Source organism: Lissotriton helveticus, chromosome 2_1 (assembly GCF_964261635.1).
Source record: "Lissotriton helveticus chromosome 2_1, aLisHel1.1, whole genome shotgun sequence".
NCBI lineage: Eukaryota > Metazoa > Chordata > Amphibia > Caudata > Salamandridae > Lissotriton > Lissotriton helveticus.
In genome coordinates, this window is record NC_136059.1 from 363,040,406 (window position 1) to 363,067,260 (window position 26,855).

At 48.4% G+C, this 26,855-nt stretch overlaps 1 protein-coding gene across 1 annotated transcript in view; it reads left to right on the forward strand.

Moving 5' to 3' along the window:
* WDR70 (WD repeat domain 70) overlaps window positions 1-26,855 on the forward strand; it is a 1,775,496-nt gene that overhangs the window by 1,571,181 nt on the left and 177,460 nt on the right. The window contains exon 15 of the mRNA XM_078674977.1: window positions 7,218-7,334. Within this exon, the coding sequence (XP_078531103.1) occupies window positions 7,218-7,334 (117 nt within the window). The remainder of the gene's footprint in view (window positions 1-7,217; window positions 7,335-26,855) is intronic.

Genomic DNA, 26,855 nt, shown 5'->3' on the forward strand with positions numbered 1-26,855 from the left:
TGTGAGGGAGGAAGTGGGGGGGCATGGTTAACTGTAGTTCCTGTTAGTACCCCAGTCTGGGACTGTGTAGATGTTTCAACAGTAAGATGACCGTTCCCCCCAGGTTCTCGAGGAACCAGCTGTGCGCTTGCACCCAACCCCCCTCCAGAAATGTTTCGCATATGCGCATTTTCTATGGCTGTAAGTCTAGCGTCTATAGAGTCTAATTTCATAGATAGCGGTTCCAGCAAGTTCTTAAAAATGACTGTGAGTGAACTAATTAGAGCATCTGCAGGGTTGAGTGGGGGCCCCCCAAATATGAATGGCCCCAAACGCCCTGGTTCAGCTGTGACACAAGGTGAATCTGGTTGGTCAGACTCGAATCCCAAACCAATACTATCAGAGGATGCCGACATATCCGTGCTGGCATCCAGTGTTGGAGTAGTCGCATCCACTTTAGCCCTTTTTGAGCCTGTTATCTCTCTTGACCTTTTCCTTTTCGGCGGATGAGACCATCCATAACCCACAGAGTCTGTTGCCAGTAAGGCCTGGCCCTCCTCCATTGACTCGGTTTCCACTACACCGGAAGGACACAAGTGCTGACTGTCCCTTGATTGGGTTGTCGGGGTCCTGAGTTGTTGGAGCACTGACTCAATTGTCTCATCAATGCTATCCAGGAGTGAGAGGTGAGTGTTATGAAGAATTATTGGAGTACTGGCATCATTAGACGGAGAAACCAGAATTTCCTGGGACAGATTTTCGGTATTCACCTCAAGCAGTGACTCTTTCACTGTGGAATTTTTCCTAGCCGCAGCGCTAGCCTTGGAGAAAAAATTTTCAAGAGTGTTAGCGTGCTGCTGGGCAGACTTACTCCGGGATCCTCTGGAAGCCATGATGGTAATTCAAACAGGAAGAGCAAACCTGGAAATGCAAAGGCAAAAACAGGAGAGGCCAGGAGTCAGAGGGATGGCCCGGTCCGGTCTCTTCCGGCCTCTAACGGCCTAGAACGGCCCGCCCGGCGCCCGCCCGCGCGCGTCCCGCGTTGCGCGTCTAGGGGCGTTGTTCTATAGCCAAGGGTCTGTGGAGGCGTGGCCAGCCGGGAAGAGCCACCAGGTGCGGCGTGTGAGGAGCCGCTTGGATCCCTGGGACTCGCAGTCCCGCTGGTGCGCCGGTGATGTGATTCTGCCTGGTGAAAATCGCTACAGCCTCCACAATAGGCACAGTCCCGGTCAGAGTGGGTAAGAACTGCTTGCTCCCAAGTTCGAGCGGCACCCGCGGAGCGGGGGCCGCGAGTCGCGGTTTTAGCCTCCCAGGCAGGAGGCGCGGCCAGCCGGGAAGAGCCACCAGGTGCGGCGTGTGAGGAGCCGCTTGGATCCCTGGGGCTCGCAGTCCCGCTGGTGCGCCGGTGATGTGATTCCGCCTGGTGAAAATCGCTACAGCCTCCACAATAGGCACAGTCCCGGTCAGAGTGGGTAAGAACTGCTTGCTCCCAAGTTCGAGCGGCACCCGCGGAGCGGGGGCCGCGAGTCGCGGTTTTAACCTCCCAGGCAGGAGGCGCGGCCAGCCGAGAAGAGCCACCAGGTGCGGCGTGTGAGGAGCCGCTTGGATCCCTGGGACTCGCAGTCCCGCTGGTGCGCCGGTGATGTGATTCTGCCTGGTGAAAATCGCTACAGCCTCCACAATAGGCACAGTCCCGGTCAGAGTGGGTAAGAACTGCTTGCTCCCAAGTTCGAGCGGCACCCGCGGAGCGGGGGCCGCGAGTCGCGGTTTTAGCCTCCCAGGCAGGAGGCGCGGCCAGCCGGGAAGAGCCACCAGGTGCGGCGTGTGAGGAGCCGCTTGGATCCCTGGGACTCGCAGTCCCGCTGGTGCGCCGGTGATGTGATTCTGCCTGGTGAAAATCGCTACAGCCTCCACAATAGGCACAGTCCCGGTCAGAGTGGGTAAGAACTGCTTGCTCCCAAGTTCGAGCGGCCCCCGCGGAGCGGGGGCCGCGAGTCGCGGTTTTAGCCTCCCAGGCAGGAGGCGCGGCCAGCCGGGAAGAGCCACCAGGTGCGGCGTGTGAGGAGCCGCTTGGATCCCTGGGACTCGCAGTCCCGCTGGTGCGCCGGTGATGTGATTCCGCCTGGTGAAAATCGCTACAGCCTCCACAATAGGCACAGTCCCGGTCAGAGTGGGTAAGAACTGCTTGCTCCCAAGTTCGAGCGGCACCCTCCCAAGTTCGAGTTGACATCCAGTTTTGAATGGAGTCGAGAGTTGAGCTAAGGATAGCGAGATCGTGGGTGGAGGCAACCTTGAGGTAGATTTCCGTGTCATCTGTGTAGAGATGATAGTGGATCCCAGATTTACTTAGGAGATTTCCCAGGGGTTCTAGGTAGAGGTTGAACAAAGTAGGTGCAAGTATAGAGCCTTGAGGAACACCTTGACCTACCGCCAGAGGAGATGAAAGGCTGTTTGCTATTTTGATCATTTGGGATCTATCTGAGAGGAAGGAAGCAAACCATTTAAGCACATTACCCTCCATGCCCATTCTCTGTTGCAGAGTGTTGAGGAGAGTGTTGTGGTTGACAGTGTCAAAGGCTGCAGAGAGGTCGAGGAGAATGAGAAGACAGGACCCCCCTGAGTCGAGTATCCTCAGCGCGTCATCAATCACTTGCAATAGGGCTGTTTCAGTGCTGCAGTTTTGGATGAAGCCGGACTGATATTTGTCAAGAAGATCATTGTCCTTGATATAACGAGAGAGTTGTTTCGCAACACATCTTTCTGTGATCTTCGCTAGAAAGGGAAGGTTAGTGATGGGGCGGTAGTTGTTGAGGTCGTTCGCATCAGCAGAGGGTTTTTTGAGCAGAGGGGTGACCTGCCCTGTTTTAAAGGAGACAGGAAGGGAGCCTTGGCAGAGGGAGAGGTTGACCAGGGTGGTCCAATAGGACAGTGAACGGGAATAGAAGTCGATAGCAATGGCACTAAGGATGGGGTCAAGAGAATGGTTGGAGGGCTTTGTTTCGAGGATGCATTTGAGGAGGGCATCTTCCGAGATGAGGTCAAAGTTCTGCCAAATGGCTGAGGTTTTGCGCTCCTCAGGAGGGGTAGGATGAGCGACCTGAGCCACAAGGGATTTCACTTTTTCGTAAAAAAATAGAGCAAAGTCCGTTGCTTTCTTTGTAGAGTCCTCCAGCTTGGAGGTTGGGGGAGAGTGGTTAGGAATCTTGATGAGATCGAATAGTTTTTTGGGTCTATTTTTGGCAGAGTCAAGGAGGGATCTGAAGTGAGACGCTTTCCCAAGGAAGATGTTCTTATGGTATTTGGATCTTGCAGAACGAAGCGTGGCTAAGTTATCGGTGGAGGGCGCTTGCCTCCATTGTTTCTCCAGGTATCTTAGCTGCTTCCTTTCTTCATAGAGGGATTTGTTGTACCAAGGTGCTGATGGAGTGGGCCTAACCTTTTTGCTTTGGAGAGGAGCGACCTTATTGATTTCGACTGCAAGGACTGTGAGGCATTGGGAGGTGAGTTCGTCAACATCTAGGTTCGGGTCTAGCTTTGGAAGTGAAAACATGGATGATTCACAGAAGGAACCAATGTCAATATTTTTAACATCACGGAACCAGGAGGTAGCCCTCTTAGGTTGGCCAAGAGTTATAGAGTGTGAAAGGTGAAGAGAGAATGGGATGAGAAGGTGGTCAGACCAGTCTACATGAATGGGGGTAGTGATAGAAAGCCTGTCTGCTTTGGAAATAACAAGGTCCAGGATTGAGCTCTTAGAGTGTGTTGACTGTGTGCAGTGTTGTATAAGATCGTTTGTAGAGAGGAAGGTGGCAAGCGATTTCGCAGAGGAGTCTTGCGGTGAGCCCCAATGGAGATTGAAGTCCCCCACAAAGGTCTGATTGTCACTTTCCGAGTATTGGTCGCTGATGAAGTCAGTGAGTTCTTCCAAAAACGAAGGGTCGCTACCCGGTGGACGGTAAATGACATGGAATCTAAGGGGTGAGCGATGGTGCAATTGGAGCTCAAGAGAAAGGCCTTCAAAAGTGCGGAAAGAGCTGAAAGGGAGAGCCTTCAGTTGAAGGGAGTTTCTAAAGATGACTGCAACACCTCCCCCAACGCCGTCGGTTCTGTCTTTCTTGACTATAGAATAGCCTGTGGGTAGTAGGAGATCAAAGATAGAGTGTGAGGTATCGTTGAACCAGGTCTCTTTGAGGAAGAGCATGTCAACCTTGTGAAGGGTGATGGTATCGGAGATTTCAAGTTTATGTTTTACTGCTGATCTGCAATTGTGGAGCAGACAGCGCAGCTCTGTCAAGACTGTTTTGGTGATGGGGTACTTGGGCTCTGCAGGGTGATTGGGATGTTGTACTTATACAGGGGAGCTCGGGAGGGTTTAGGTGGAAGCTTGGTTCTGGTAGAAGAGATGGTCGGAATAGAGTAGACAATGGGGTAATCGGGAGGTGCAGGTTGAGGAAGGGTCGCATTCGAAAACTTGTGTGAGATAACAACGTTTGCCGTTGAGGGGTCGGGCTTAGTTATAGTAGGGAGAGGGGGCGAGGTGCATCTCGTGGGATGGTGAGGGTTATCCAAAGGAATGGGGGTGTATGGAAAGGAGGGAAACTTGGAGCTTAAAAGTGACATGGCACTTACAAGCTGGGAGATCAAGGTGATCAGGGAGTCTAGCTTATTTTCCAGGGAGAGTAGGGTAAAGCAGGGGTTGTAGGGTGGTTGTAGGGAGGAGGGGGTGGAATTGGAGGGGACAGGAGGGGGTGGAATTGGAGGAGGAGGGCAGGGAGAGGTTGCGGTGGAGGAGGGGAGTTGGGGTGAAGGGTTCAAAAGTGGGGAAAGGTGGAGGTTGAGAGTAGGAGTAGGTGCGTCGGAGGCGGAGGGGGAGTTGTCTTTGTTGGAGTTGCAGGAAGGAAAGGAATTAAGGACAAATTTAGGGGAAGATCGGAGCGGATCCGAGCGGTATGGTAGAAGGAGAGGGGAGGATTGAGTGGGGTCATGGGAATGTGGGAGGTTGGGGAGGGAAAGAGGGGAGGTGGTCAAAGGGGTCCTGTCATCGATAGGAAGTGGCTGTAGGGGAACGGGCATCAGGCCGAGAGAGGGGGGTTGGGAGAAAGGGAAATTGAGGAAGGGGAGTGGTTCTATTGTGCCCGAGGGAGGGAAGTGGAGAGGGATACCAAAGGGGGAAAAGGGGTAGCACAGCATAGCTGGAGAATAGGGTGGGAGAAGAGAGATGCAGTGGGTATGAGGGGAAATTGGGGCGAAAACCGGGGGGAGGAGGAGGAAGAGGAGAGGGGGGGATGGAGGAATAAGCTGAGCGTAGGGAGGGTTAGCCTGGGTAGAGGTTTGGAGAAGAGGTGGACTCAAAAGGGGGGTGACGGGTAGGAGTATGGGTGAGGTGAGGAGATTGGGGAATCGTGATGGTGTAGCTTGGGCGAGGAGCGTGTTCGTTAAAGGTAAGGCTGAAGTGAAAAATGAGGGGGCAAACTGTGAGGGGGGAGGAATCGGAGGGGAGAAGGAGGGAAGAGTGCCTGCCTGTGATTCTCGAGGGTGCACCCTAATGGTGTGTGGGGGAATCAGGGGAGGAGAGAGTGAGTAGTGGGTGTAGCTAGGTGAGGAGTTAGGGGAAAACACAGTCACAGAGGAGGGGAGTAGGGAGGGGAAGAGGTGGTCAAAGAGCGAGAGACAGGAATCTTTGCCTTGTATCATGACAGTGCCGTTGTTATAGAGTGAGATAGTGAGGTGGCCATCGAAGCACGCAGAGGGGGAAATTTTTTGTTGTTTGCCATGAGGGATGGAGGAGGAGGAGGTGACGTTAAGGGAATGATAAAAGCTTGTGGACCAAGAGGGGGTGTCGTGAGTGAAGAAGATGAAGTCGTTATTGAGCCTCCCAAGATGACCATTGTAACATTGATCAACAAAAAGGGAATCAGGGAAACATTCAATAGTGTTTCAATCGTTTTGCTGAGGCTTTGGTCTGGCCGGGAGGATAAATTATTTTATAGCAGTTAATTCCAGCCTTAACTCGAGTGGTGGCCATGTTGGGAAAATGGGCTGGAGGAGGGTGGGGGGGAAATGAGACAGGTATTACTAGGAAGGTTGTGGTGATGATAGGTAAGAGGGCAAGAAGGAGGCACATAATCCCGATGTTGGGTGAAGAAGTCAGAACTAATGTGTCGTCCGGGAAGTGGGGTGGGTATTTGTTGGGCCCTCCATCAAAGTATGGCCTGTCGTTCTAAATGCCTCGGAGACTCCCTGGCCAAGTCATCAGGGGGGCACAGATGTCCTGAATGCATAGTCCATAATGTCCAGGCTGCTGGCACAACAGCGTGAGTCATAACGCAAACAAACAAAACTGATTACACTGATAAAATTGTCTTTAGTGAAGCAGCTGGCACTACCTGCTGCACAGCAGTTAAAGGCTTGAGTGGAGCAGCTGGCACTTACTTGCTGCGCAGCTGTAAAAAGGCCTAAACGGAGCAGCTGGCACTACTTGCTGCACAGCTGGAAAGGGCCTAAACGGTGCAACTGGCACTAATTGCTGCGCAGTTGTAAAAGGCCTAAACGGTGCAGCTGGCACTACTTGCTGCACAGCTGTAGAAGAGGCACCAGCAGCCTCCTGATGGTCATGCGGCCTCCTTCACGGCCATCCTGACGGTTCGCGATGTGCGACAAGGTTGGAGAGATGATTTCGAGGGAGATCTGTACACCTGAAATGTGGATAGAGCGAATTTATGTTATAGATTATTTACAGTGTGGCGAATGTAAATTGAATTTTGGGAATGGTTTTTAGGGCCTGGCAGGTAGGTGGCAATTGCCAGCATGCAATGAACGACTACTTGTGTGTGCCTGTGTTGGGTGTTACTCACATTCTTTTTCTTGAACACTTCTTAATCATAAACTCGGGTTGAAGATGTCAAAAATGCAGACTTTTGTAACATGTTCTAGATAATAAGGTCATAGAATTACGGGCGACTACAGACATCAAGCACAAACATTGTTAAGCTCCAGCATCACCCTGTAGTCCGTGCAGATGAAATGTATGTTCATTAACTACTGTTCAGTAAATAATTATATGGCAATACTGCACTATTCATTGGGAAGTGTTCTAAGTAACTCGCTACATTTAAAAAGGGGTAAAAAAAATAGGTATTTTTATGTTACTAAACAGAAAGAGGAAATATACAATTGAAGTATGGTTCCTCACTTCTTTTCTTACAGTAACTAGAGATGTTGGTTCTTTTCCTTTGCAGCTCATGCTCTTCCAATGTTCCGGGAGCCTCGTCAACGAAGTACAAGAAAACAGCTGGAAAAAGATCGTCTTGATCCTTTAAAATCTCATAAACCTGAGCCACCCGTGGCAGGCCCAGGTAAGTTACTGTTGTGTTGTTAATGTAGCCGTTCTGTCAGCCTCTGAACATAAGCTCCCGGCAACCCCACTGTTCCACCGCAGGCTACCATGAAGACTACTAGGAGCTTTTAGAAGTTGCAAAAGAACAAATAATTAGTATCTGTACATATTTCTTGTAAGTGAATTTTATTGACATTTGTTTGCATAATCCCACCCCCCATTACATTTAAAATCTCTCACTCAAAAATCATCCATGAAGCCAAAAATGACAACCTAGGATGGTATTTGCACATTAACCTAGGATGTTATTTGCACAAAAACTGTTTTTATCCATATCCTACTAAGCCTGAACGTGGGCTGCATCTTAATTTTAGTCCAATTACCAACACGAATTCAACACAGAATTATTAGCCTCCACTTTACAGTAAACTTAGCCCGAACATGTGAACCAGAGACTAACCCTTATATTTTCCCATCTTTAAAAAAAAAAAAAATTAGAGAGGATTTTATCAAGATTTTATCTCGGTCTTTACCTCTATGCTAACCCATACTCTAAACATGAACCAGAACATAGATTTGAACCCTTAATCTAATCCTAGCACTGTCCCGTGATAAACACTGAACCTTTGGAAACATTTTCGACAACTTCTTTAAACAGTTGTTTGAAAAAGCTTTTGTCTTTTCAGATCTGTTTTTTCTAATTTGAGACCTATTGCAAAAATGTCTACACAAATACTTAGTCACTGAAGTGAGTACTATCAGATGATAATACTTTACAGATGAATTTAGACAAATTCCACATGTGCAATGATATGAACCGTTGATTTGTATCAATATTTTGCTAATACACATTCACTATAATCACTTTTATTTTTTCCAAGAACATATACTCGTCTTTTGTTGGTCTGCTGTGCATGCTTCTGCGTGCTTGAGCTAGACCTTCGTCTTAAAAATTGGTTTCCTGTTACAACTTGAACTTTTGGGTATTGCCACTAACACACCGGATTTAATTTGCATTTTAAACTAATCTTGTAAACTACATAAATGTATTACAGAAACATACTCTAGATTTGAGTCTCCGTTCAAAGGTGCTGCTAAATATTAGGGGTATGTAAAAATCGTATAATTTCCTTTAGAGAAAAGCCATGACATTTTGGGAAACATCTTTGAACTACATGTGTCATTTAGCTCTATTTTTTACCATGAAATACGTTCTCATATACATTTTGGATGAGAGGACACATTTTGTGCTACTACATAGTGTAACAAACACAAGTGCTGCAAACAACAGCCTCTCACGTTCTGCTTGTTTGCATTGTTCACACAATAGTATTTTTATCCAAATGCATCTAAAATTTCGCATAATAAGTATAAATTACATGTTAGGGCCAGGGCCTACTAAGCTTGTGTAAAATGGAAAGCTTGCCCTGGTGGAGGTTGAGGTGAGTGCAGTAATAGCCGGTAATATGGCTACTTAGTCTCGATTATCACAATGTGCCACTTGCTAAGTAGCCTCTAGTGCCATTCTCAGGATCCTCTCACCTGCTGTTTTGGGCTTCTTCCTGCTGCTGCCCCTCTGTGCCCCTGTGGAGTAACTGAACCTGTGATTTATTTTTGTAAATTAAGATACTTTGCTTTTGAACAAATTCTAAGACCATTTTTACTGACCTACCTTCAGAAACAATGTTTTCAAGCAGTGGGAGGTTCAGGTCCGTTACCAGTGAAGAGTGAGAAACATGTCATGTAGAAGATCTTTGTATAGGCTCATGGGAGTAGAAGAAATTTTATTAAACCGTACCTAGTTATCACTATGGGACTTGGTCAGGCAATGAAATAATCTGACAGAGAAACAGATACCCTATTTATCTTCTTTGAATTAACCTCATCTGCTGTGGCCCTTGTAGCCCTTAATGAATAATTATTAAAAGACAGTTCATTGTACAGGCACTCACAGTCACAGATTTGTGTACTATATGAAACTTCTGGACTAGGGTTACTTGTGCCAAATGTAGATTATTACAGTTGTCCAAAATAATCCTGATCTAGTATGTGTCATTGATACCTCGCATATGATAAGAGCAAACCCCAACAAATATAGTTTTTGACCACATGTGTCAAAAATAATCCACATATGTGCATTCACCGTATTTAAGAATTGTATAATGAAGGTCATATTAGACATAACGTAACCCAAGAATCCGTTGAACCATATGAGTGTCATGTTGTCATCACATTATTGTTCTACCATCTCCTTTCTTGGTGATCTTGAAAGTAACTTCTTATCTTACCCACCCTGCGAATTCTTTAGTTGCACTTTCCAAATCATTAATTTAGTTGCATCCTGGGATTTATAATAATATATTTGATTAATAAGAAGCATTTCTTCCCTCATTATACTTGAAATTGCCTGTTCAATAACAATCCTCGAGCTTGGGTTCTGTTTTATAAAAATGTATGCTATTATGGACCCAGAACCCTACATTTACAAAATCCCATTCACTGGTGAATTGCTAGTGTATTCCGCCATTGTTTGAAATCTCCTGCTGAATCACCCTTCTTTTTTATGGTAAAACAGAAAGGTGATCAGAGCTCTTGTGTTGGCAATGGAGCTCCCAAACAAATAACTATCAGAAAACCATAATGTGATATCCTTTATGTTTTGACCTACCTCGGAAAGCTTTTCATTACACTGAACTAGAGTAAGTCGGGTATACAGGTTCATTAGAAGGGGCAAGTGGTAAATAGTTTTCTGCCCTGAATAGGATTTCTTTCAGTTAAAAGGGATAAGTTCTGCTATGGCCTCTGCTGTGCCTCTGCTACTTTTTAGTACTTTGTGGTGAGTTTTGTGCTTTTTTGTTTAAATCTCTTCTATTGAATTTTTAGGCAATACAAAAAGGACAAACATCAGCATTCACCAGATAGTAAGCAACAGTAGGCAGATATTAGCAGGCAAATTACATTGCATATGTTGTTGGTCCACAGTAATGAGGCTATAAGATATGGTGCACAAAAGATAGCCATAGGGTGCGGAGCAAAGAAAAAAGAACTCAACCCAGGTTGAATACTATATAACAAAAGGTACACTAGAGACCGTCCCCACAGGGCTCACCCCTTGTAAGTAAGGGGTCGGCAAAGAGCTGGAAAGCTCGCAAGCGGGGAGGAACAAATCGGGCATGTTCCAGTTGAGTGAGGTGTGAGACTAGGGTCTGCCATGTGTGCTCAAATTTAGCATTGGTGTGGGTAAGTCTATGAGAGAGGAGCTCCATTGCCATGACATGCCATAGACGAGTGAGCCACACCGAGGACGGGGGTGCAAAGGCCTTCTTCCAGTGAAGGGCTGTGACCTGTTTTGCCACAGTAAACATGTGAAAGATCAAGCGCCAGTCCGAGTGTGTCATGGCTTTAAGGGACATCGGACGGAGTCCTAGAATCGTTACCCCCGGGGCACTCGGTATGGGAAACCCCACAACCTCCCTAATGTGGCTCAGGACTTCTTTCCCAAAATTCTTTATGAGTGGGCAAGACCACCATATGTGCACGAATATACCCTGAGCTGCCTGACATCGCCAGCAGAGAGAAGCGAAACCGGGGAACATTTTTTGCAGCCTCAGGGGGTATAATACCAACGGGTCATGATTTTATACGCTGCCTCCTACTGTGCAATGCTTTTAAAAATACATGGGATATCCCGCCATAACTTTAATCCTGACTCTGTCCAACATTGAACGCAACCTCTTAACCTTGACGACTGAACTCACACGGCTGAGAGAAGATTTCAACTTCCTCTACTCCAAGTCCCTCATTAATAACTCTAACCCCGTCCTCCCTGACCCACACCAATTCTCTAATCACAAACCATGGAACACTATACCCCTTGGCCGCCGTACTCATAGGTCCCTCCGTACTTCGAGTCTTCTCACCTCTTCCCGACATCCTTGACCTCTGCAACTCCTACCTTCCTAATTCCTTGATCAACGTCCCTCCCCACCCTCACTTCAACATTCCTGTTATTGTGGGGACCTGCAGATTCCCCCTTTCCCCCCTCCCCCAGACTCCTACCCCAACGTACCACCATCCATTCACGCTCTCCTCCTACAGACTTCCCTAAACCCCTCACCTACAGTCTCCTTAGCTCCAACATTCCCATTATATAGGGGCCACAGATTCCCCTCCTCTCCCGTCTCCCCATACCCCCAGCCCAACGTACCACCATCCACTCACGCTTTCCCCCCAAAGAGATCCATAAACCCGTGCCTGCATGCCCCTTAACTGCAGTTCGACTGTTTGGCATACAATCAAAATATCAGAAACTATCCTTCGCAAAGCCATCGACATCGCCTTCCTCACGGAAACCTGGCACACGACCACTCTACTTCTATCCTTGACTTACTATTCCCCCCCCGGGTTACTCTATCATCAGAAAAGACAGAACTGAGAGAATAGGGGTTGGACTAGCGATCATCTTTAAAAAATGAACTTCAACTGTCCCTTGTCAAGAACCCCGGCTACAACACCTTGAATACCTCGAAGCCGAACTTAAGTCCCAAGATTCTCCCCCGATTCGTCTACATAATATCTACCACCTCCTGGTGACCCACTTCCCTTCGTGGAGGAACTATCCGAGCTTCTTACTCAATCGTCTCTCTCCAACTCCAAAAATCTCTTCCTTGGAGATTTCAATCTCCACTGGAATGTGACTGATGACCTCTCAGTCAACCTCCTCACCAATCTTCTTGAGATTAATGAACTCAATCAACTCTACCACTCTCCCACCCATTCCAAAGGGTCATCTTGACACCATCATTGCCAACAACGACTTGGCTTCTCTCCCCAACATCATCCCCATCGACTGGTCTGACCATCACCTCATTCTTTTCTCCATTGCAACCTCGGCTCCCTTCCATGACACCAATAACATTAAGACACCTAAATGGACCAGAAATCTTAATTGCATCCCCCCTTGTGAACTTGAGTCCAAACTCCAAGCCTAAAAACAATGCCTTCTGGCACAATTTCCACCCCGTTACTAATCTTGAAGTCTCGAATATCATCTCTAAACTTAAACCATCCTCAGACACCAAAGACCCTCTCCCTGTTAACCTGGTTCTGAAGCCAAAGCACATCATTGCTCCTTATTGGACCACCATCATTAACTCCTCCCTTTCCTCGGGTTGTATCCCCCTCCTCCCTCCAACTCGGACAAATCACTCCCATTCTTAAAAATCCCAATGCTGACCTTAATGGCCTTAATAATCTCCACCCCATCTCTAACCTCCCCCTCCTTTCCACAGCTCTTGAAAAATATGCCCTTCTTCAACTGGACAAACACATTGACACCTTTAACCTCCTCGACTCCTTACAATCCGGCTTCCGAAAGGCTGCAGTACAGAAACTGCAATACTAAATATCCATCACTCTCTGAGACCTGCCTACTCATTCTCCTCGACCTCTCTGGCGCATTTGATACTATTAACCACCCCACCTTGCTTAATGCACTCAAAGTTCGATTTGGCCCTAATGGCCTGGTACTTAAATGGTTCTCCTCCTTCCTCCAACACAGACCACAACAAATTAAAATCCACAACTGCCTCTCTATTCCCACTCCCGTCTCCCTCAGCGTCCCCCAGGGTTCTATTCTCTCCCCCTCTCTCTTCAATATCTTAATGGAACCCCTTACCCTCATTCTAAAACAAGCTGGAATCAGCTACCACCTCTACGCTGATGACACCCAACTGTACTATAAGATCAGAACCCACTATGATGTTCTACACCTTAACAACACGCTGATTAACATTTAATCCTTATTGCACTCCAACCACCTCAAACTCAATCCTACAAAACGGAAATTATTCTCTTCTCTCCAAAAAATCAACCCTCTTCCTATCCAAACATGGATCACTGACCTCAATGCCCTCAACTATACGCTCACCTTATCAAACTCAGTAAAATCACTTGGCGTCACCATTGACAACAGCCTTACCCTCCAGGCCCACATAAAAAAACTCCTCAAAAAACGCGCTCTTCACTCTACGCCATTTCAAGAAACTCTAACCCTTTATCCCAGCTGACGACTTTAAATCGGTCATCCAGTCACTTGTCCTCTTGAAAATTGACCATGCGAATGCTATCTCTCCGGAACCCCAAAAGTTCACCTTACCCTACTCAAATCTGTGCTGAACCTGGCAGCCAGGCTCATCACCGACTGCCAACGCTTTGACCACATCTCCCCATTAAGACCCTTAAATGGCTGCCCATTGAAGTCAGATCCATCTACAAGACGGCATGCATTACTCACAAAGCCCTTCACCAAAAGGCCCCACTATATCTCACTGATAAACTCAACAAAGCAGGTTGCGCACGTCCGTTAAGAAGCACCAATGCCCTACTCCTTGTCCCTCCCCTGACAAAAAAGCAATCCACACAATCTCGCTCTTTCTCCGGATTTGCCCCCAGCATCTGGAACGCTCTCCCTAAAGACATGTGCTGTAACCCCTCCTATATCAGCTTTAAAAAAGACCTCAAACTACACTTGCTCAAGAAATACTGGGGTCCATAATCATTTCCTTTCCATACTCTCTCCCTTTCCCCTCCTTTTCCCTCTCAGCCTTCCCCTTTTCTTACCCTCTCCCTTCCATACTCCCCTCCTCGTTATTACTACCCCCCTGCTTTTTGTCTAATTTCCTTCTACCCCCCATTCACACCTCTGCTACCTCCACCCTCCACCCTCCTACCTCCTACCTTCTAGCCTCCCTCCTTCTCAGACGACTATATCCTAATTCAAATTCAGGTTTCCATTTTATTTATATTTCTTTCTCTTTTGGTTTGACATTTGCATATTGGTATTATGCTACCTGTGTGATCTCTATGTATAAATGTATTATGCCTGTACTAGCTACACTTATGTAAAGCGCTCTGATACCCCCAGGTCCAGCAAGGGCTATATAAAACCTTAAAAATAAATAAATAAATAAAATAACTGTTCCCACTGGTCAGGGAGATTATCCTCCTCGAGGTCTATCTGCCAGCGGTGTTGGTAGGTGTGAGGTGGCACGATTTGCGAATGTTGAAGGACCATATAAGTCCTGGAAATCAGCCCACAGGAGCCATCGAAAGGTCTGACTAAAGTCTCAAATGGTGTGAGCTGGCGTTTTGCGCCCTCTGTGTAGGAAGGGGTGTGCTGCCAATGATGAAAATAAAAGTATTCTAAGCGCGTCTAAAGTCCTTACTGCATTGCTCAAAGGATTTAAAAAGCCTCCCTTTAAAAAGTTGTACCATGGTGCGACACCCATGCAGGGAAGGAGGCGGGGTGCAGGGCCGGCAGGATCCCCCAACTATGCGCCAGAGGTGTGTTAGGGGAGGGGAAGGAAGTAAGGCCACGAGTCACTGCTGTTCTGTCCCAAATCTCCAAAACAGTTATTGCCGGGGTGGCAATATAAGCGCTACGATGTCTAGCACCTCTCGGCAGCCAGGCTAGGTCCCACAGTGGGCGACAGGCCACGGCCCTGTCCATGTGGAACCAGTCCTTTTGGCTTTCGTGAACCGCCCACTCCGAAATATAACGCAGGTGAGACACCCAGTAATAGACAAGAAAGTAGGGGCACGCCAGCCTCCCCTGCTCGCGCAGCAGCATTAAGCCCTTCGTAGAAAAACGCCCCCCCCACACCCCAGATGAATGCAGTCGCTGAAGACTCAGGATGTCCCTCTGGGGGATAGGTGTTGGGAGCGCCTGAAAGAGGTAGAGCACCTAAGGAAGAATTGACATTTTGACCACATTGAGGCGGCCCAACCAGGAGATGGGTAGCGATTTCCAACGGCAGAGGTCATCACGTATTGACTTTCTACAAGCCGGCCAATTCGCCTGTGTCCACAAGTCTAGAGTGGCTGTGACATTAATGCCTAGGTAGGGGATTGATCGTGGGGCCCATTGGAAGAGGATAACATCTCCCAGGTCTTCGAGCTGTTGTAGGGGAAGGGTAGGATTAAGCGCCTGATACTTAGCGAGATTAATTTTGAGCCCCTAGATCGATTCAAATTGGGCGAGCACTGCAAGTTACGCGGGGAGAGAGGTCGCTGGATCGTGGAGTGTCAAGAGGAGGTCATTGGCGAAAGGGCGATCTGGTGATCAACCGGCCCCCCACCCCCCTGAGCCGTAGGCCTCTTATTTCCAGTGATTGGCGGATGGCAATCGCCAAAAAGGCTCCACAGCAAGGGCAAAGAGTAGAGTTGATAGTGGGCACCCCTGGCGCGTGCCCCGATTAATGAAGAAGGGTGGGGTAAAGAGACCATTGACTCTAAACCGCGCCGTGTATGGGGCCATAATTCGAGCGATCATGACTGGTCCCAGTCCTATCCACTGCAGTACCGCCCTGAGAAAGGACCAGTCAACCCTGTGGAAAGCCTTCTCTGCATCAAGGGAAAGAAGGAAAGCCGGGATATTACGGCGTTGGATTTTTTCCACTAAGTGGGCTATTCAACTGAGGTTGTCGGCGCTCCTGGGTGACTGGATGAAACCTACCTGATATAATTTAACATCAACATTTACAATGAAATAGAGCGGTACGACGCACACAAGGTCAGGTCTTTTCCCGGTTGGGGATAAGCGCTATATCGGCTCCGGCCATCGTCGGTGTGACAGTCATTGTGTCTGCAAAGGAATTAAAAAGTCGCAGCAGAGGAGCCTGCAGCTCCAGGAGAAAGAGACGATAGAATGGTAGCGTAAGGCCATCAGGGCCTGGAGCCGTCCCAATAGGAAAGCTTTTCAGTGCTTTTTGGAGCTCCTCAGCCGTGATAGGCTCTTCCAATTGCTGTTTAAAAAAGGGGTTGAGTGGCGTCCAGGGGCAAGAGGCCAGGAAGGGGTCTATCTAGTCCACACAGGTGTTGCCCCGGTCATAGATGGCGGAAAAGAACATGCTGAATTCCTGCTGTTTGGCTTGCTTCGAGGTAGCCCATCCCCCTCCCCGAAGCGCAATTTTGGAGATGTGGCTGCTGGACACCTGGAGACGAAGGCGACGCACTAGCATGAACCCACCTTAGTACTCCCACTATCAAATGTTTGTTTTAGGGCTAAGAGGGAGTGTTCCGCCTTGTTACCTCGGAGAGCTTTAAGTTGGCCTGAAGCGAGGCAAGCTGTTTCTATGTCTGCTTATGAGGTGCCCTATGGCCCTGCCTTTCCAGCGATTTGAGTCTCAAGCAAGTTTATTTTCCACCAAGCGTGTGGATGATGGAAATGGAAGTGCCAACGCCTCGCATTGTGGCCTTGAAGGTGTCCTATAGGACATGCCTGTGAGTGTCTGGGAGGTCGTTAGTGGCGAAGTATGTTTGTATCGCCTGGCGAATTTCGGCCACATGGACCAGGTCCCGAAGGGCATGAGGGGGAAGGCGCCACCTAGGAACGGAAAGCAAAATGCAAAACACAAAAGAGCAGAACAGGTCCAGAAGTGGTGTGCAACTACCACAGCTACTGTGAGGCAATAAAGGTGGATGCGTGAAATAAGTTGTTGAGAAACGCGACTGTTGATAACAGAAGACTGAAAACAATTTCCATCAGACCCCCCTAATGGTGGAGTTAACATCACGTTGAAATTTCTGGTAATACCATACCAGATCCGACATAAAGTGCCGGTGCGGACAGATGTCAAAAGTATGCTTATGATGTACATCTTGGAATACGAAAAGTGCAGTGCTCAAATAATGATAGTGAGTAAAAGTGACTACCTAGACTCTAAACAGTGTTTAAACAGAGATCTAAGTGTCAAAGATTAAAAACACGCCAGGTAGTAAAAATTACATCCTGTGGCGCTGTGCAGTACGGTCGACATGTTTCAGCCTGGTGGACATTTAGCCCGGCTTTCTTCAGGACCTTAAATTAGAGTAGCTACTGCAACTTCATGTGTTATATTTACGTGACGGTTAACAAAAATGTACTACTAAAGAGTTACATCTGTATCAAGAATTTAGATACTTAAGTGTCCACTGGAGGGGAAGATATGCGTCTTCTTCCCAGCATTGTGTGGGTGATGACCTCACCTCACCCGGCGACCGCTCGGGAATATGAGGCCCCGCTCTATCCGTCGGTGCCCTCAATTTTTGAAACGAGCGGAAGTGGAGGTGGGAGCTAGGAACGGAGCAGGGGGGCCTGCCCATACCCATCAGAGTAATTTCTAAATGGGCATGGTCAGAAATCGATATGTCTGAAATCGCTGCGGACCCCAAAGAGCGAATGAGAGACTGGGACAGAAAAAACGAATCGATGCAGGAGTAAGATTGGTGAACTGGGGAGTAGAAAGTGTAATCCTGTGCCTCAGGCTCCTTGTAGTGCCACATGTCCATGAGGCCCAAGACTTCAAAATCGCCCTTGAATGCTGCAGACATAGCTCCAGTTCCCATTAAAGACGAGGTAGTGTGGTCCAGGCTGGGATCCCATACAAAGTTAAAATCACCCCCGAGGATAATAGGGTCAGGCTCCCGAGAGAGCAAGTTCTTAAGCAAGTTCCAAAGGTATGCATCCTGTGCGTAGTTAGATGCATAAACATTAAGCATCGTGAGTGGCTTACCATGTGTGAGTTTAAAAAAAGTCCCTCCTTGTCGCGCACGGCTTGGGTGACCTGCACAGGAGTACCTGTTTTAAAAATCTCGGGTGTGACATGCGCGGGGCGTCTATCTGCAAAAGATGAGTTTCCTGGAGGAAAATGACATCAGGATCCTGCATAATGAGGTAATTCTATATTTGTTTCCTCTTGTTATGGGCGTTGAGACCTTTTACATTAAGAGAAAGACATTTAAGGTGTGCCATTGTCTACTACAAGTGAGATGAATCGCTGGCAATTGCGTAAGTCATCACACTCCTCTCCCACTGTCCCCAGTTCCAGCAGAGTAGTTGTCTGTTGGGGTGGTGCAGGGGGAGGATGGTGAGAGTTGCGCAAGTGAGGAGCAGAACAGGCCCCCTCCCATGTCCAGGGAGTCCCCAGCCAAGGATATAAGGTAGCATGATGTGTTTGTGGTCTCCCCCCAAGAATCCAAAAGAGTAAAGAAAAGAGCGAAAGGGATAGAGGAAGGGAGAAAACAACAAGCCAAACAGAAGAAAGGCCAACTGGGCCAAAGAACACCATTCCAGTCCAGGAGCGGCCCAGTGGTGCAACCAGTGGTGAGGAAGTCACTCCCCATTGGGACTAAGGGAATGGGGGGGTGGGCCAGTAGGTATGAAGGAGCAGCAGCTGTCCTCCCTCCAGTGGCCGACCCGCTACACTGGTATCTGGGAGGCCCGGGGACCCCCAAGGGGTACACCCAGAGCCCCTAAACGCACTGCGGGGCCATTGCCATGCAGCACAGCACAAGTCAAGGGAGCAGAAGTTCTCACGTCTAAGGAAGAGTTCCAATAGGAGCGGACGCCCAGGGGGATGACAGCTGGCCAAGCATCGTGTTGCGGTAACTTGTCCATGGTGAGCCGTCAAGAAACAGAACATCAAAAGAGGCCATATCGCCAGGTCAGCCCCAGCGGGTTCAAACACTCACGAGGCAGTCACGAGGCAGGCAAGAAGCTGTGCCGGCAGAAGGAAGAGGCAGTTCCCTCCAACTTCGAGGGGATCACATCCCATCAAGGGACCCCCAAGCCAACGCCAGTGGATAAAAGGGGCCCGACGTCAATCTCCTTCCCTCCGAAGGCTGCGAAGCTTCTATAGACTTCAAATGGTGGATAATGTCCAGTTTGGCTTGGAGTGCCGTCGCGCTAGCTTTAGAGGATCTGCTGCGAGGAGGCTGAACAGCTGCCCACTCTGATCGTAGAGGGGTCCGGGACTCAGAGCCAGCAGAGGGAGAGGTGGAGGGCCGAGGGACTGGTGAGAGGCGAAGCAGCTGGCAGGCCTCCGCGAAGGATCTCAGAGATCTGCGCTTTCCCTCCCATTAGAAGATCAGGGCAAAGGGATGTCCCCATTGGTATTTAATGTTGGACTCCTTCAGTTTGTCGGTCACTGCGGTGGCGCAGAGTGAGTGGGGAGAGGTCCTGGAAGATTTGGATGCGTCGGCCCTCGTGCATCAGTTCCTCAGAGGCCCAAGATGCCCGGAGGATCGCCTCCTTCTCCGTAAAGAAGTGTACCTGGGTCAGGATGTAAGGGACCAGATTGGCCTTCCCACGCGGGGGCACAACCCGGTGCACTCTATCCAGTGTTGGAGGAGAGGCGTCATCGTCCCCACTGACTGCCTGGAGGAGATCTGCAACATAGGTCTTGATGTTCTGACCCTCCACTGCCCCGTGGGACTCCCCGGATGCGGAGGTTGTTCTGGCGGCTTCTATTTTCCAAGTCCTCCTGTTTAATTTTGTAGTTCGATGTGTTGCTCCTTTAGTGTTGTCACGCAGCGCCAGAGCTCCTCCTGATCCTCCGTTCTTGTGTCGAGGGTGCGCTCGAGATCGTCCACTCTTGTGCCGAGTTCTGTTATGTCACGCCGAATGTCCTTGAGGCAGGTTTTAACCTCCATTTTGAGAGAGCTGATTTCTGTCTTTATCTCCTGCAGGAAATTGGACATGAAGGCCTGAGCGATGGGGCTGGTTTCAGCAGCCTCCTGCCCGGTGGGCGCCTCTGTAGTTCTAGCCCACAGATCTGCCACTGACGTGTCCATGGGCGCTGATTGTACAGTGGCTTTCCCCAATTTGCCCTGGGGCATGACATAGGCAGAGATGGCACCCAACCCACAGAAGCCCATGCCAATGACTGACACTTCACCGCCACCGATGGGGTACTCCTCTGCCAGTGGACCCTCGAGTGGGGCGATGAAGGCGATGTGGCCTGTATGTAGGCTTGAGCCCTTCGATACTCCGGGCTCAGGCGGAAGTGCCGGCTTCCAACAAGGCCCCAAAGGCAACACAGCCCCGGTCGAGCAATTGTCCGGTTTCGCCCCCACCTAGCCAACTAGAGAAGTGTTTCAGGGAGGAGCAGAGAAAGAGTGTTCTGGAGCGTCAAGGTCAGGCAAACCAGTCTATTGGAGTTAGAGCAAACACCAGCCCATGCTACAGGTCCCAGGGCTATGACATGGAGACAGCTGGCATGGAGGTCCAAAGCTTTCGATACTCCAGGCTCAGGCTGCAATTCAAAGATCAAGCAGCGCCCCAATGTTACCGCAGCCCTGTATGTGCAGGACGAGGGCTCCCCCCCATGAAGCCCACTCAGTCCCAGGGGGGAGCAAGAGAGACAGCAGAGGGGGGCAGCACAGTGTTCATCAGGGCCCAAGGGGCAACGCGCTCTGGTCTCATCTCCCCCGGAGGATGTGCCCCGACCCAAGAGGCCAGAGGCAGCGGTCTCCGCCGCAAGACCCCAGGCACCCACGGGATGCAGTCGTCGTGGAGGCCCGGGCCTCTCGGTGCTCCGGGTGCAGGCAAGAGCTCACAAGGTTTGAAGGGTCTCAGGTGCATGCGCACCTCTCCATGTGTACCCGCCTGGTCTCCCCCCGGCGAGGCCCACGCAGTCCAGGGAGGGAGAGAAATGGCAGAGGAAGCCCAGCAGCGATAGGCCTCAGGGCCCAGGAGCACACGAGCACCACACGTGGCGCCGGGCCAGAGTCACTTTACCCCAGGGGGCTGCACCTCTTCACCCGGGCCCCGCAGCCACCCCACTCTGCCGGCTCTGCCGCACCAATCACTCCTGCCAGCCACCTCACCTCAAGGTCACAGACCCGGGCCGACGATCACTGGCCTTTGCGGCCCGCACCCAGTTTCCGGCTCAGGGCTCCTCGTGGTCCATCTTGTGGGGCCTTCACCAGGTGTATCCAGGGTGTCAAGTGTTCCCAAGGAAGCACGGAGTTAGGCGCTGGGGCACCAGGGCATGCATGTCACCCCAGCAACACCCCACACCCGGGCAGCCAGCCCCGCCACAGGCCAGAGACTCACGCAGGATGCAGGCCCCTGCAACCAGTGAGGACAAAATGGCCGACGGGAGTGCCGCTGCTGATCTTCCCCTCCGCTCCGGGCGACTCACTGTATTAAGGTCCCCGGAACCGCATCCTGGACACACCGGGGCAAAGATGCACTGGAAGCGGGGCACTGAGCGCACCCCCACGCCTCTGAAGACTTGAAAAGGGCCCCCAGCCGACCTCTGGACGACGGAGATCTCGCGGCGCAGGTCCTACGCCATCGAAGTCTTGGCCACACTCCCTTTTGTGCTTTTTATGGATGTATTTCTTGTAATAAACTTGCATATATATCCGTATTTTTCAGTAGCGTTATAACATCAGTAAAACTGTTAACATGGTTGTTCAGTAGTTCAGATAGTATGTCCTATGCTGTAATTGCAAAAATTTGGTGTTTGACATCTTATTCTTAAAGTTTTGATAAAATGACTCCGCCCAGTGGGCTTCTAGCGGTACTCAGAGAATAGACTCTGATGTTTTATCCAGTATCTTCTCTACTGGAGTGAAAAAAGTTCATTTTATTCCATGCATGCATTCCATCTACTTGGTCTCTTGCATTATGTTCTAGGAAGTCCAATGTCCAAAGAAAGGGACAGAATGTGAAATGATTCGCTATATTAGATGTGAATGTACCTATTGCACATGTAAAATAAAAACAGAAGAAAAGAGGTTCACTTAATGGAGAAGCTTGGATGCTCATCACCGTCTTTTAAGGCATTATTATGGTTAATTTGGAAACCTTTAAGTAGTGCCATGTGTGTACCCTGAGTTGCAGTGGAGATTCCTCATCTGCTTGTCCCAGGTATGCCTTATATTTGGTGAGGGCGTGTCCGACCTGCAAATATCTTAGCTGTTGATTTTCAGCAAGTACGTACTGTTCTGTAGCTTGGAAAATGGTATCATACAGTCCTACTCCCCCAAACAACACCTAGTTTGGAAATGCCCAGTAAATCCCACTACCTGCAGCAGATTAGTTTGCAAGTTTAGCGGAGTCCCATAGGGGTGTCTCCAACTTCAGTTTCCTCTCCCAGACCATTTTTGGGGGCTCGTCCCCATATCCCGAGCACTGTCGCAGTGGGGGATCAGAAGGGTCAACCTTCACTGTCCTCTGTAGAGACATGTCATATACCCCCCCATAAGCCATAGCTCACCTGTCCAAAATTAATGCTAGTTCTTGCAGTAATTAACTTGGCTGCCCAGCAGTAGGACTGAAGATTGAGCAGGGCAGTACCGATATTTTGGATACTTGTATCCTAATCTCGATGATAAAATAAGTGAGAACTCAGAGTCCTGAGGAATGCCGAACAGCCCAGTTGGGCGATTGATTTATAAATTAAGTCTCCCATTTATGAAAATATATGAATATGACTTATTGTTTCTCAATAGTTAAGTATTTTGATTAAAACCAGTGACAATAGTCTGCATGGAGTTTGAATTTTATAGCACCTAGTATAAACTGATGACTAATTGGGAGACTTTAATTTATAACCGATATACATCAAGGTTCTATTGTTCAATGACTCTATTGATTTGTTGCCTTCCTCTCCCTGGGCTGGCTATACACGCAGGCCAATTTGGATTTTGTCACTGCGAAGTTTGTTGAGATATGCAACCTTAATTTTTCTATATGAAGGTCTACAATGTTAATATTCTCATTAAAAGCAACTCCCTCTCTATTATAGAGACAGTCATTATAATCGAAATGCCTGTGTGCAAGTCTAATAAAAATACATTTTAAAAGAGTAATCCCGAAGATACATATATACAAGCTGGGCAGACAGATCCATGTTTATAGCTAGTTGTACATCTGCAGCAAACTTGTGAGCAACCTTTTTTACCTTTGGGTCTCCAAAAATTATATCTTTTTGTCATGACTTCCAAAAGCCCCAACAGAACCGACCCTCTGCCTGAACTAGAAACCACCTCTTCTAACCTTTACCGCTATGCTTTTCAGATGACTAGTGCACTTCTAGGTCTCCCTCAACTTCAATTTTGTTTCGGTCCACCCACTATACTGCAATCGCCTTTATGTCACCAAGGGCCTAACATCTGCTCTCTGGTTTTAACTTTCTGCTGTTGAGATTTTGCTGGCTCATTCTAATGATTTGTTCGACATATTCGACCACCTTTACTGCCAGGTAGCTCATCCTTCTTTGGTTATTACTGAGTCGGCTCTTCGTGTTATTCAACCTGCCCTTCCACGATACAGACATTGGTTCCCCTTGTCTACTTCCCTGTATGAGTACTAATATGCTTGGTTCTATTAACTTCACTCTTTCTTGTCGCTTACATTTCAAGCCTGGTGATTTAGTGATGTTCTTACCCTTCCTCTCACTTTCCCGACCTTTTCAAAACTTTTTACTGGCAGTGTAATTCAATCCGGGATTGAAATGTCTTCACCAAATCTCATCAAACTAAAATTCAGTTTCTTTCTACTTCCCACCTTTTCCATTTTGGTGCTGCTTTCTTCTGAACTCTAAATGCCAGCACCACTTCATGTAATCAACTTAGACACATCTATTCCCGTTTTAACTACATATCCTCTTTTTCCTTTAGATTTCACATATAAATCTTTCATCTCTATCAAACCTGCTATTATATATTTTTCTCTGCAGCCAGATTACTTATTCAAATATCACTATTCATCACATATTCTCTACTCGACTCTGATTACAGTTGGTACATAGTTGGATTAGAAAAGCATTTTGTCATAAGTGGTTGAATACCAACAAGTTACAGCTAGTATGTGGTTGTTATCTTGCATAATTGAACAATTTGGTCCGACATCATTGTCGTTCCATTACTGCTGGCTTAATATATCTAGAAATAATTTTAAAGTGATAACTGAGCAATCCAATACCTCCTCCCTCCCCCACCCTCTGTTCTGGCTCACCCCCCCATTTGTGATACTGACGTGTGGTTCTACCTCGGTTGCCTTGATACATCATGTAGGGGCCCGTGTTTAGTATGGTATGGTATTGTGCGTCGGACTTAAACCTAGATGGGACCGTACTGTGCAGTGTCAGGCCGAGGGGCCTCTCTTATGTATTGTGTGTTATGGGGAAGGGGGTGAGGTCTGTCGCTTTGAATGCTTCAAGTATGAGGTCCCAATCCATAGAGATCGGATTCTTCCGCAGTTCACAGCACTCCTCTCATCTAATGACTGCACTTTCTGCTACCCCCCAGCGAACCACCTCCCCATGCCAAGTGTAGCCCGCAGTAGGGGGAGGTTCTATTTCCATTGCATTGTTATGGGGTGTTTTGCTCTGACGAAGACTAGGTCAGTGAAGCGAAGCTGCACTTTGTGATTTAGGACGTCGCTGTAGCCCTCGTATACAGCTTTCGGCTGTATCCCATACGGTGAGGCCTGTGGCATTTCCAACGATGTGTGTGACTTCCGACATGAACCCTCTAAGGTGTGGGCAGGACTATAGCATGTGAAAGATATCTGCCTCTTCTGCCTAGCATCTAGGGCAGGGGTGCCGTGTGTTTGGATACATGCGCTGTAAGCGGTGCGGGTTGAGGTAGACCCTATGGAGTGTCATGTACTGTATTCATTTAAATTTGGCATTGCGTGATACCTTTTTGGGGTAATCTAAGAGGGCGGACCACTCCTTAACTGTCATATCCTTCTCCAGGTCTCTGGACCATTTGTCACATAGTCCATTGAGGGAGGTTCCTGTGTGCACCTGGGTTCCCCTGTATAGCCATTTTATGAGGTGTCACCCTTCACCCATTAAGTACATAGCATGTACGAGTTTATGTGGTAGGGGTTCTTCCCCATCTGGAGCCCAGTGTTTTTTCACATATTGGAGTATGGCAGCATGTATCATAAACAGATTGCATGGAACCCCTTTCTCCCGAGCAAAGTTCTCATGGTCCATTAGGACGCCGTTGGTAAACAACGCCCCTGCTGTGGTGACCCCCTCCCAGACCAGTTGAGGATGCTCCGTTTATTAATCAAGTTAAACAAGAAGTGGTTCTGTTGGGTAAGACCAATTGTTTTGAAAAGTGCTTATTAATGCAGTTAACAACAAGCGCTCTCTGGTACACACCAAGCTTTGAGAAATGAATGCTCAAAATACAAAGTCGTGCGATCAAGGGGTTGTATTATACAATTTATAACACAGTTCATTCATTTGGTATCCAAATTGTAATCATTCAGGAATAACATTCAATGCATGAAAATGACCGTCAGAAATAATACAATAGCGTGACTTTTCAGTGAATAGTGCTCAATGAGTGAAACAATGTACAGTGTGACAAGTGTTCCTATGTACAACTATGTACAACTATTTCATTGGCCAGATGCCGATTTTCAACCAAGGATCCCTAGTGTTTTTTGGCAGGATCCTGGCTGTTCTGGGCCTATGGTGTGCGTCGACGTTTTGACCCTTAGGCACCCCTGTTCGTGGTCGCGGCGGGTCTTTTTCAAGACAGGGTGATGACAGTCTGTAAGGGAACAAAGACTGTGTGTAAGAGAGGCTGAAGGTGCAGCGAAAGTTGCACCATGAGATATGTGGAGATAGTAATGTACTAACTCGAGTTTCAGACCAGAGTTTTTCGGCCTGGAACAGAGCGGCGCAATGGCCCGTCGTATCTGTGAAGAAGGGCGTCAATGAATCAGTATAATGCATCTACCGCACGGTAAAATGCAATACTATTTTACAGAGGGGCGTGCAAGCTGGTGCGGTCCTTGGGTTGGACCACCGGGAGTGCAATTATTGTGCATAGAAGATGGTGACTGAATGACCGTGTGCGTGCCTCGCAGACCGCGGGGGTGGTGGTGAGGGAAAATGAGGCTATAATTGCAGCGTGGTCAGGTAGAACAGTGTGGTGCATGCGTTCTATCAATGCAACAGGGGGGGAGGCTCTGCTATGTGCAGTGGGTTCGCTGGGTAAACTCTGTCCGAAATGAGACTCCAAAGTTGTGCGCAAGATCACGGTGCAGTTGATAAACGACTTAAAGGCAGTGTTGGGAGGGCCCAAAGGTGCCGTGTTTGGAACCTAATATGCGCCGGGGTGAGTTCCAATTATTGAGCTACACACTGTGGCTTCCAAGCGCATAGTTCTCTGGAATAGACTTAATGTTGCGGCACAGGTGCTAAAAGTAAAGCTTGGGGGGGAAAGCGAGGCATATAGAGACGCCTGTGGCTTACCTGGTTAAGCGGGATCAATCTACCGGCAACGGAGGTACGGAGTCCCTCTCGTCGGCTGTGTTGAAGCGCGGCCACCAGCTCGCGGTGAGCCGAGCGACTATAAGCAAGTCAGCTACGGCGTGCACGTAGAACGCGCTCGTCGCATAGCAATGATGTGAAACCAATTACTGTCTCACGTGGCGTGCGTGGTTAGTTCAAAAACGTAGATGACCCGTGTGGGGTTTGCGTGATTCATGAAACACTAGTTTGTATGACCTACTGTCTAGCCGAGGAGGACATGATTACCAACAAAGTGTGTGATTTGACAAAAGTTATCGTTCAATGCACACTCAGGGAGAGGCACTAAAAATGGCAATACATATATATTCAACAGACTGTAACAATCGTGTAGGTCAGGTAATTAGCGTGAAATGATGCTTGATGGTACAACACAATACTATAATACAGGGTACCAGTGGGACAATCTCAAATTGTATGGAATACAC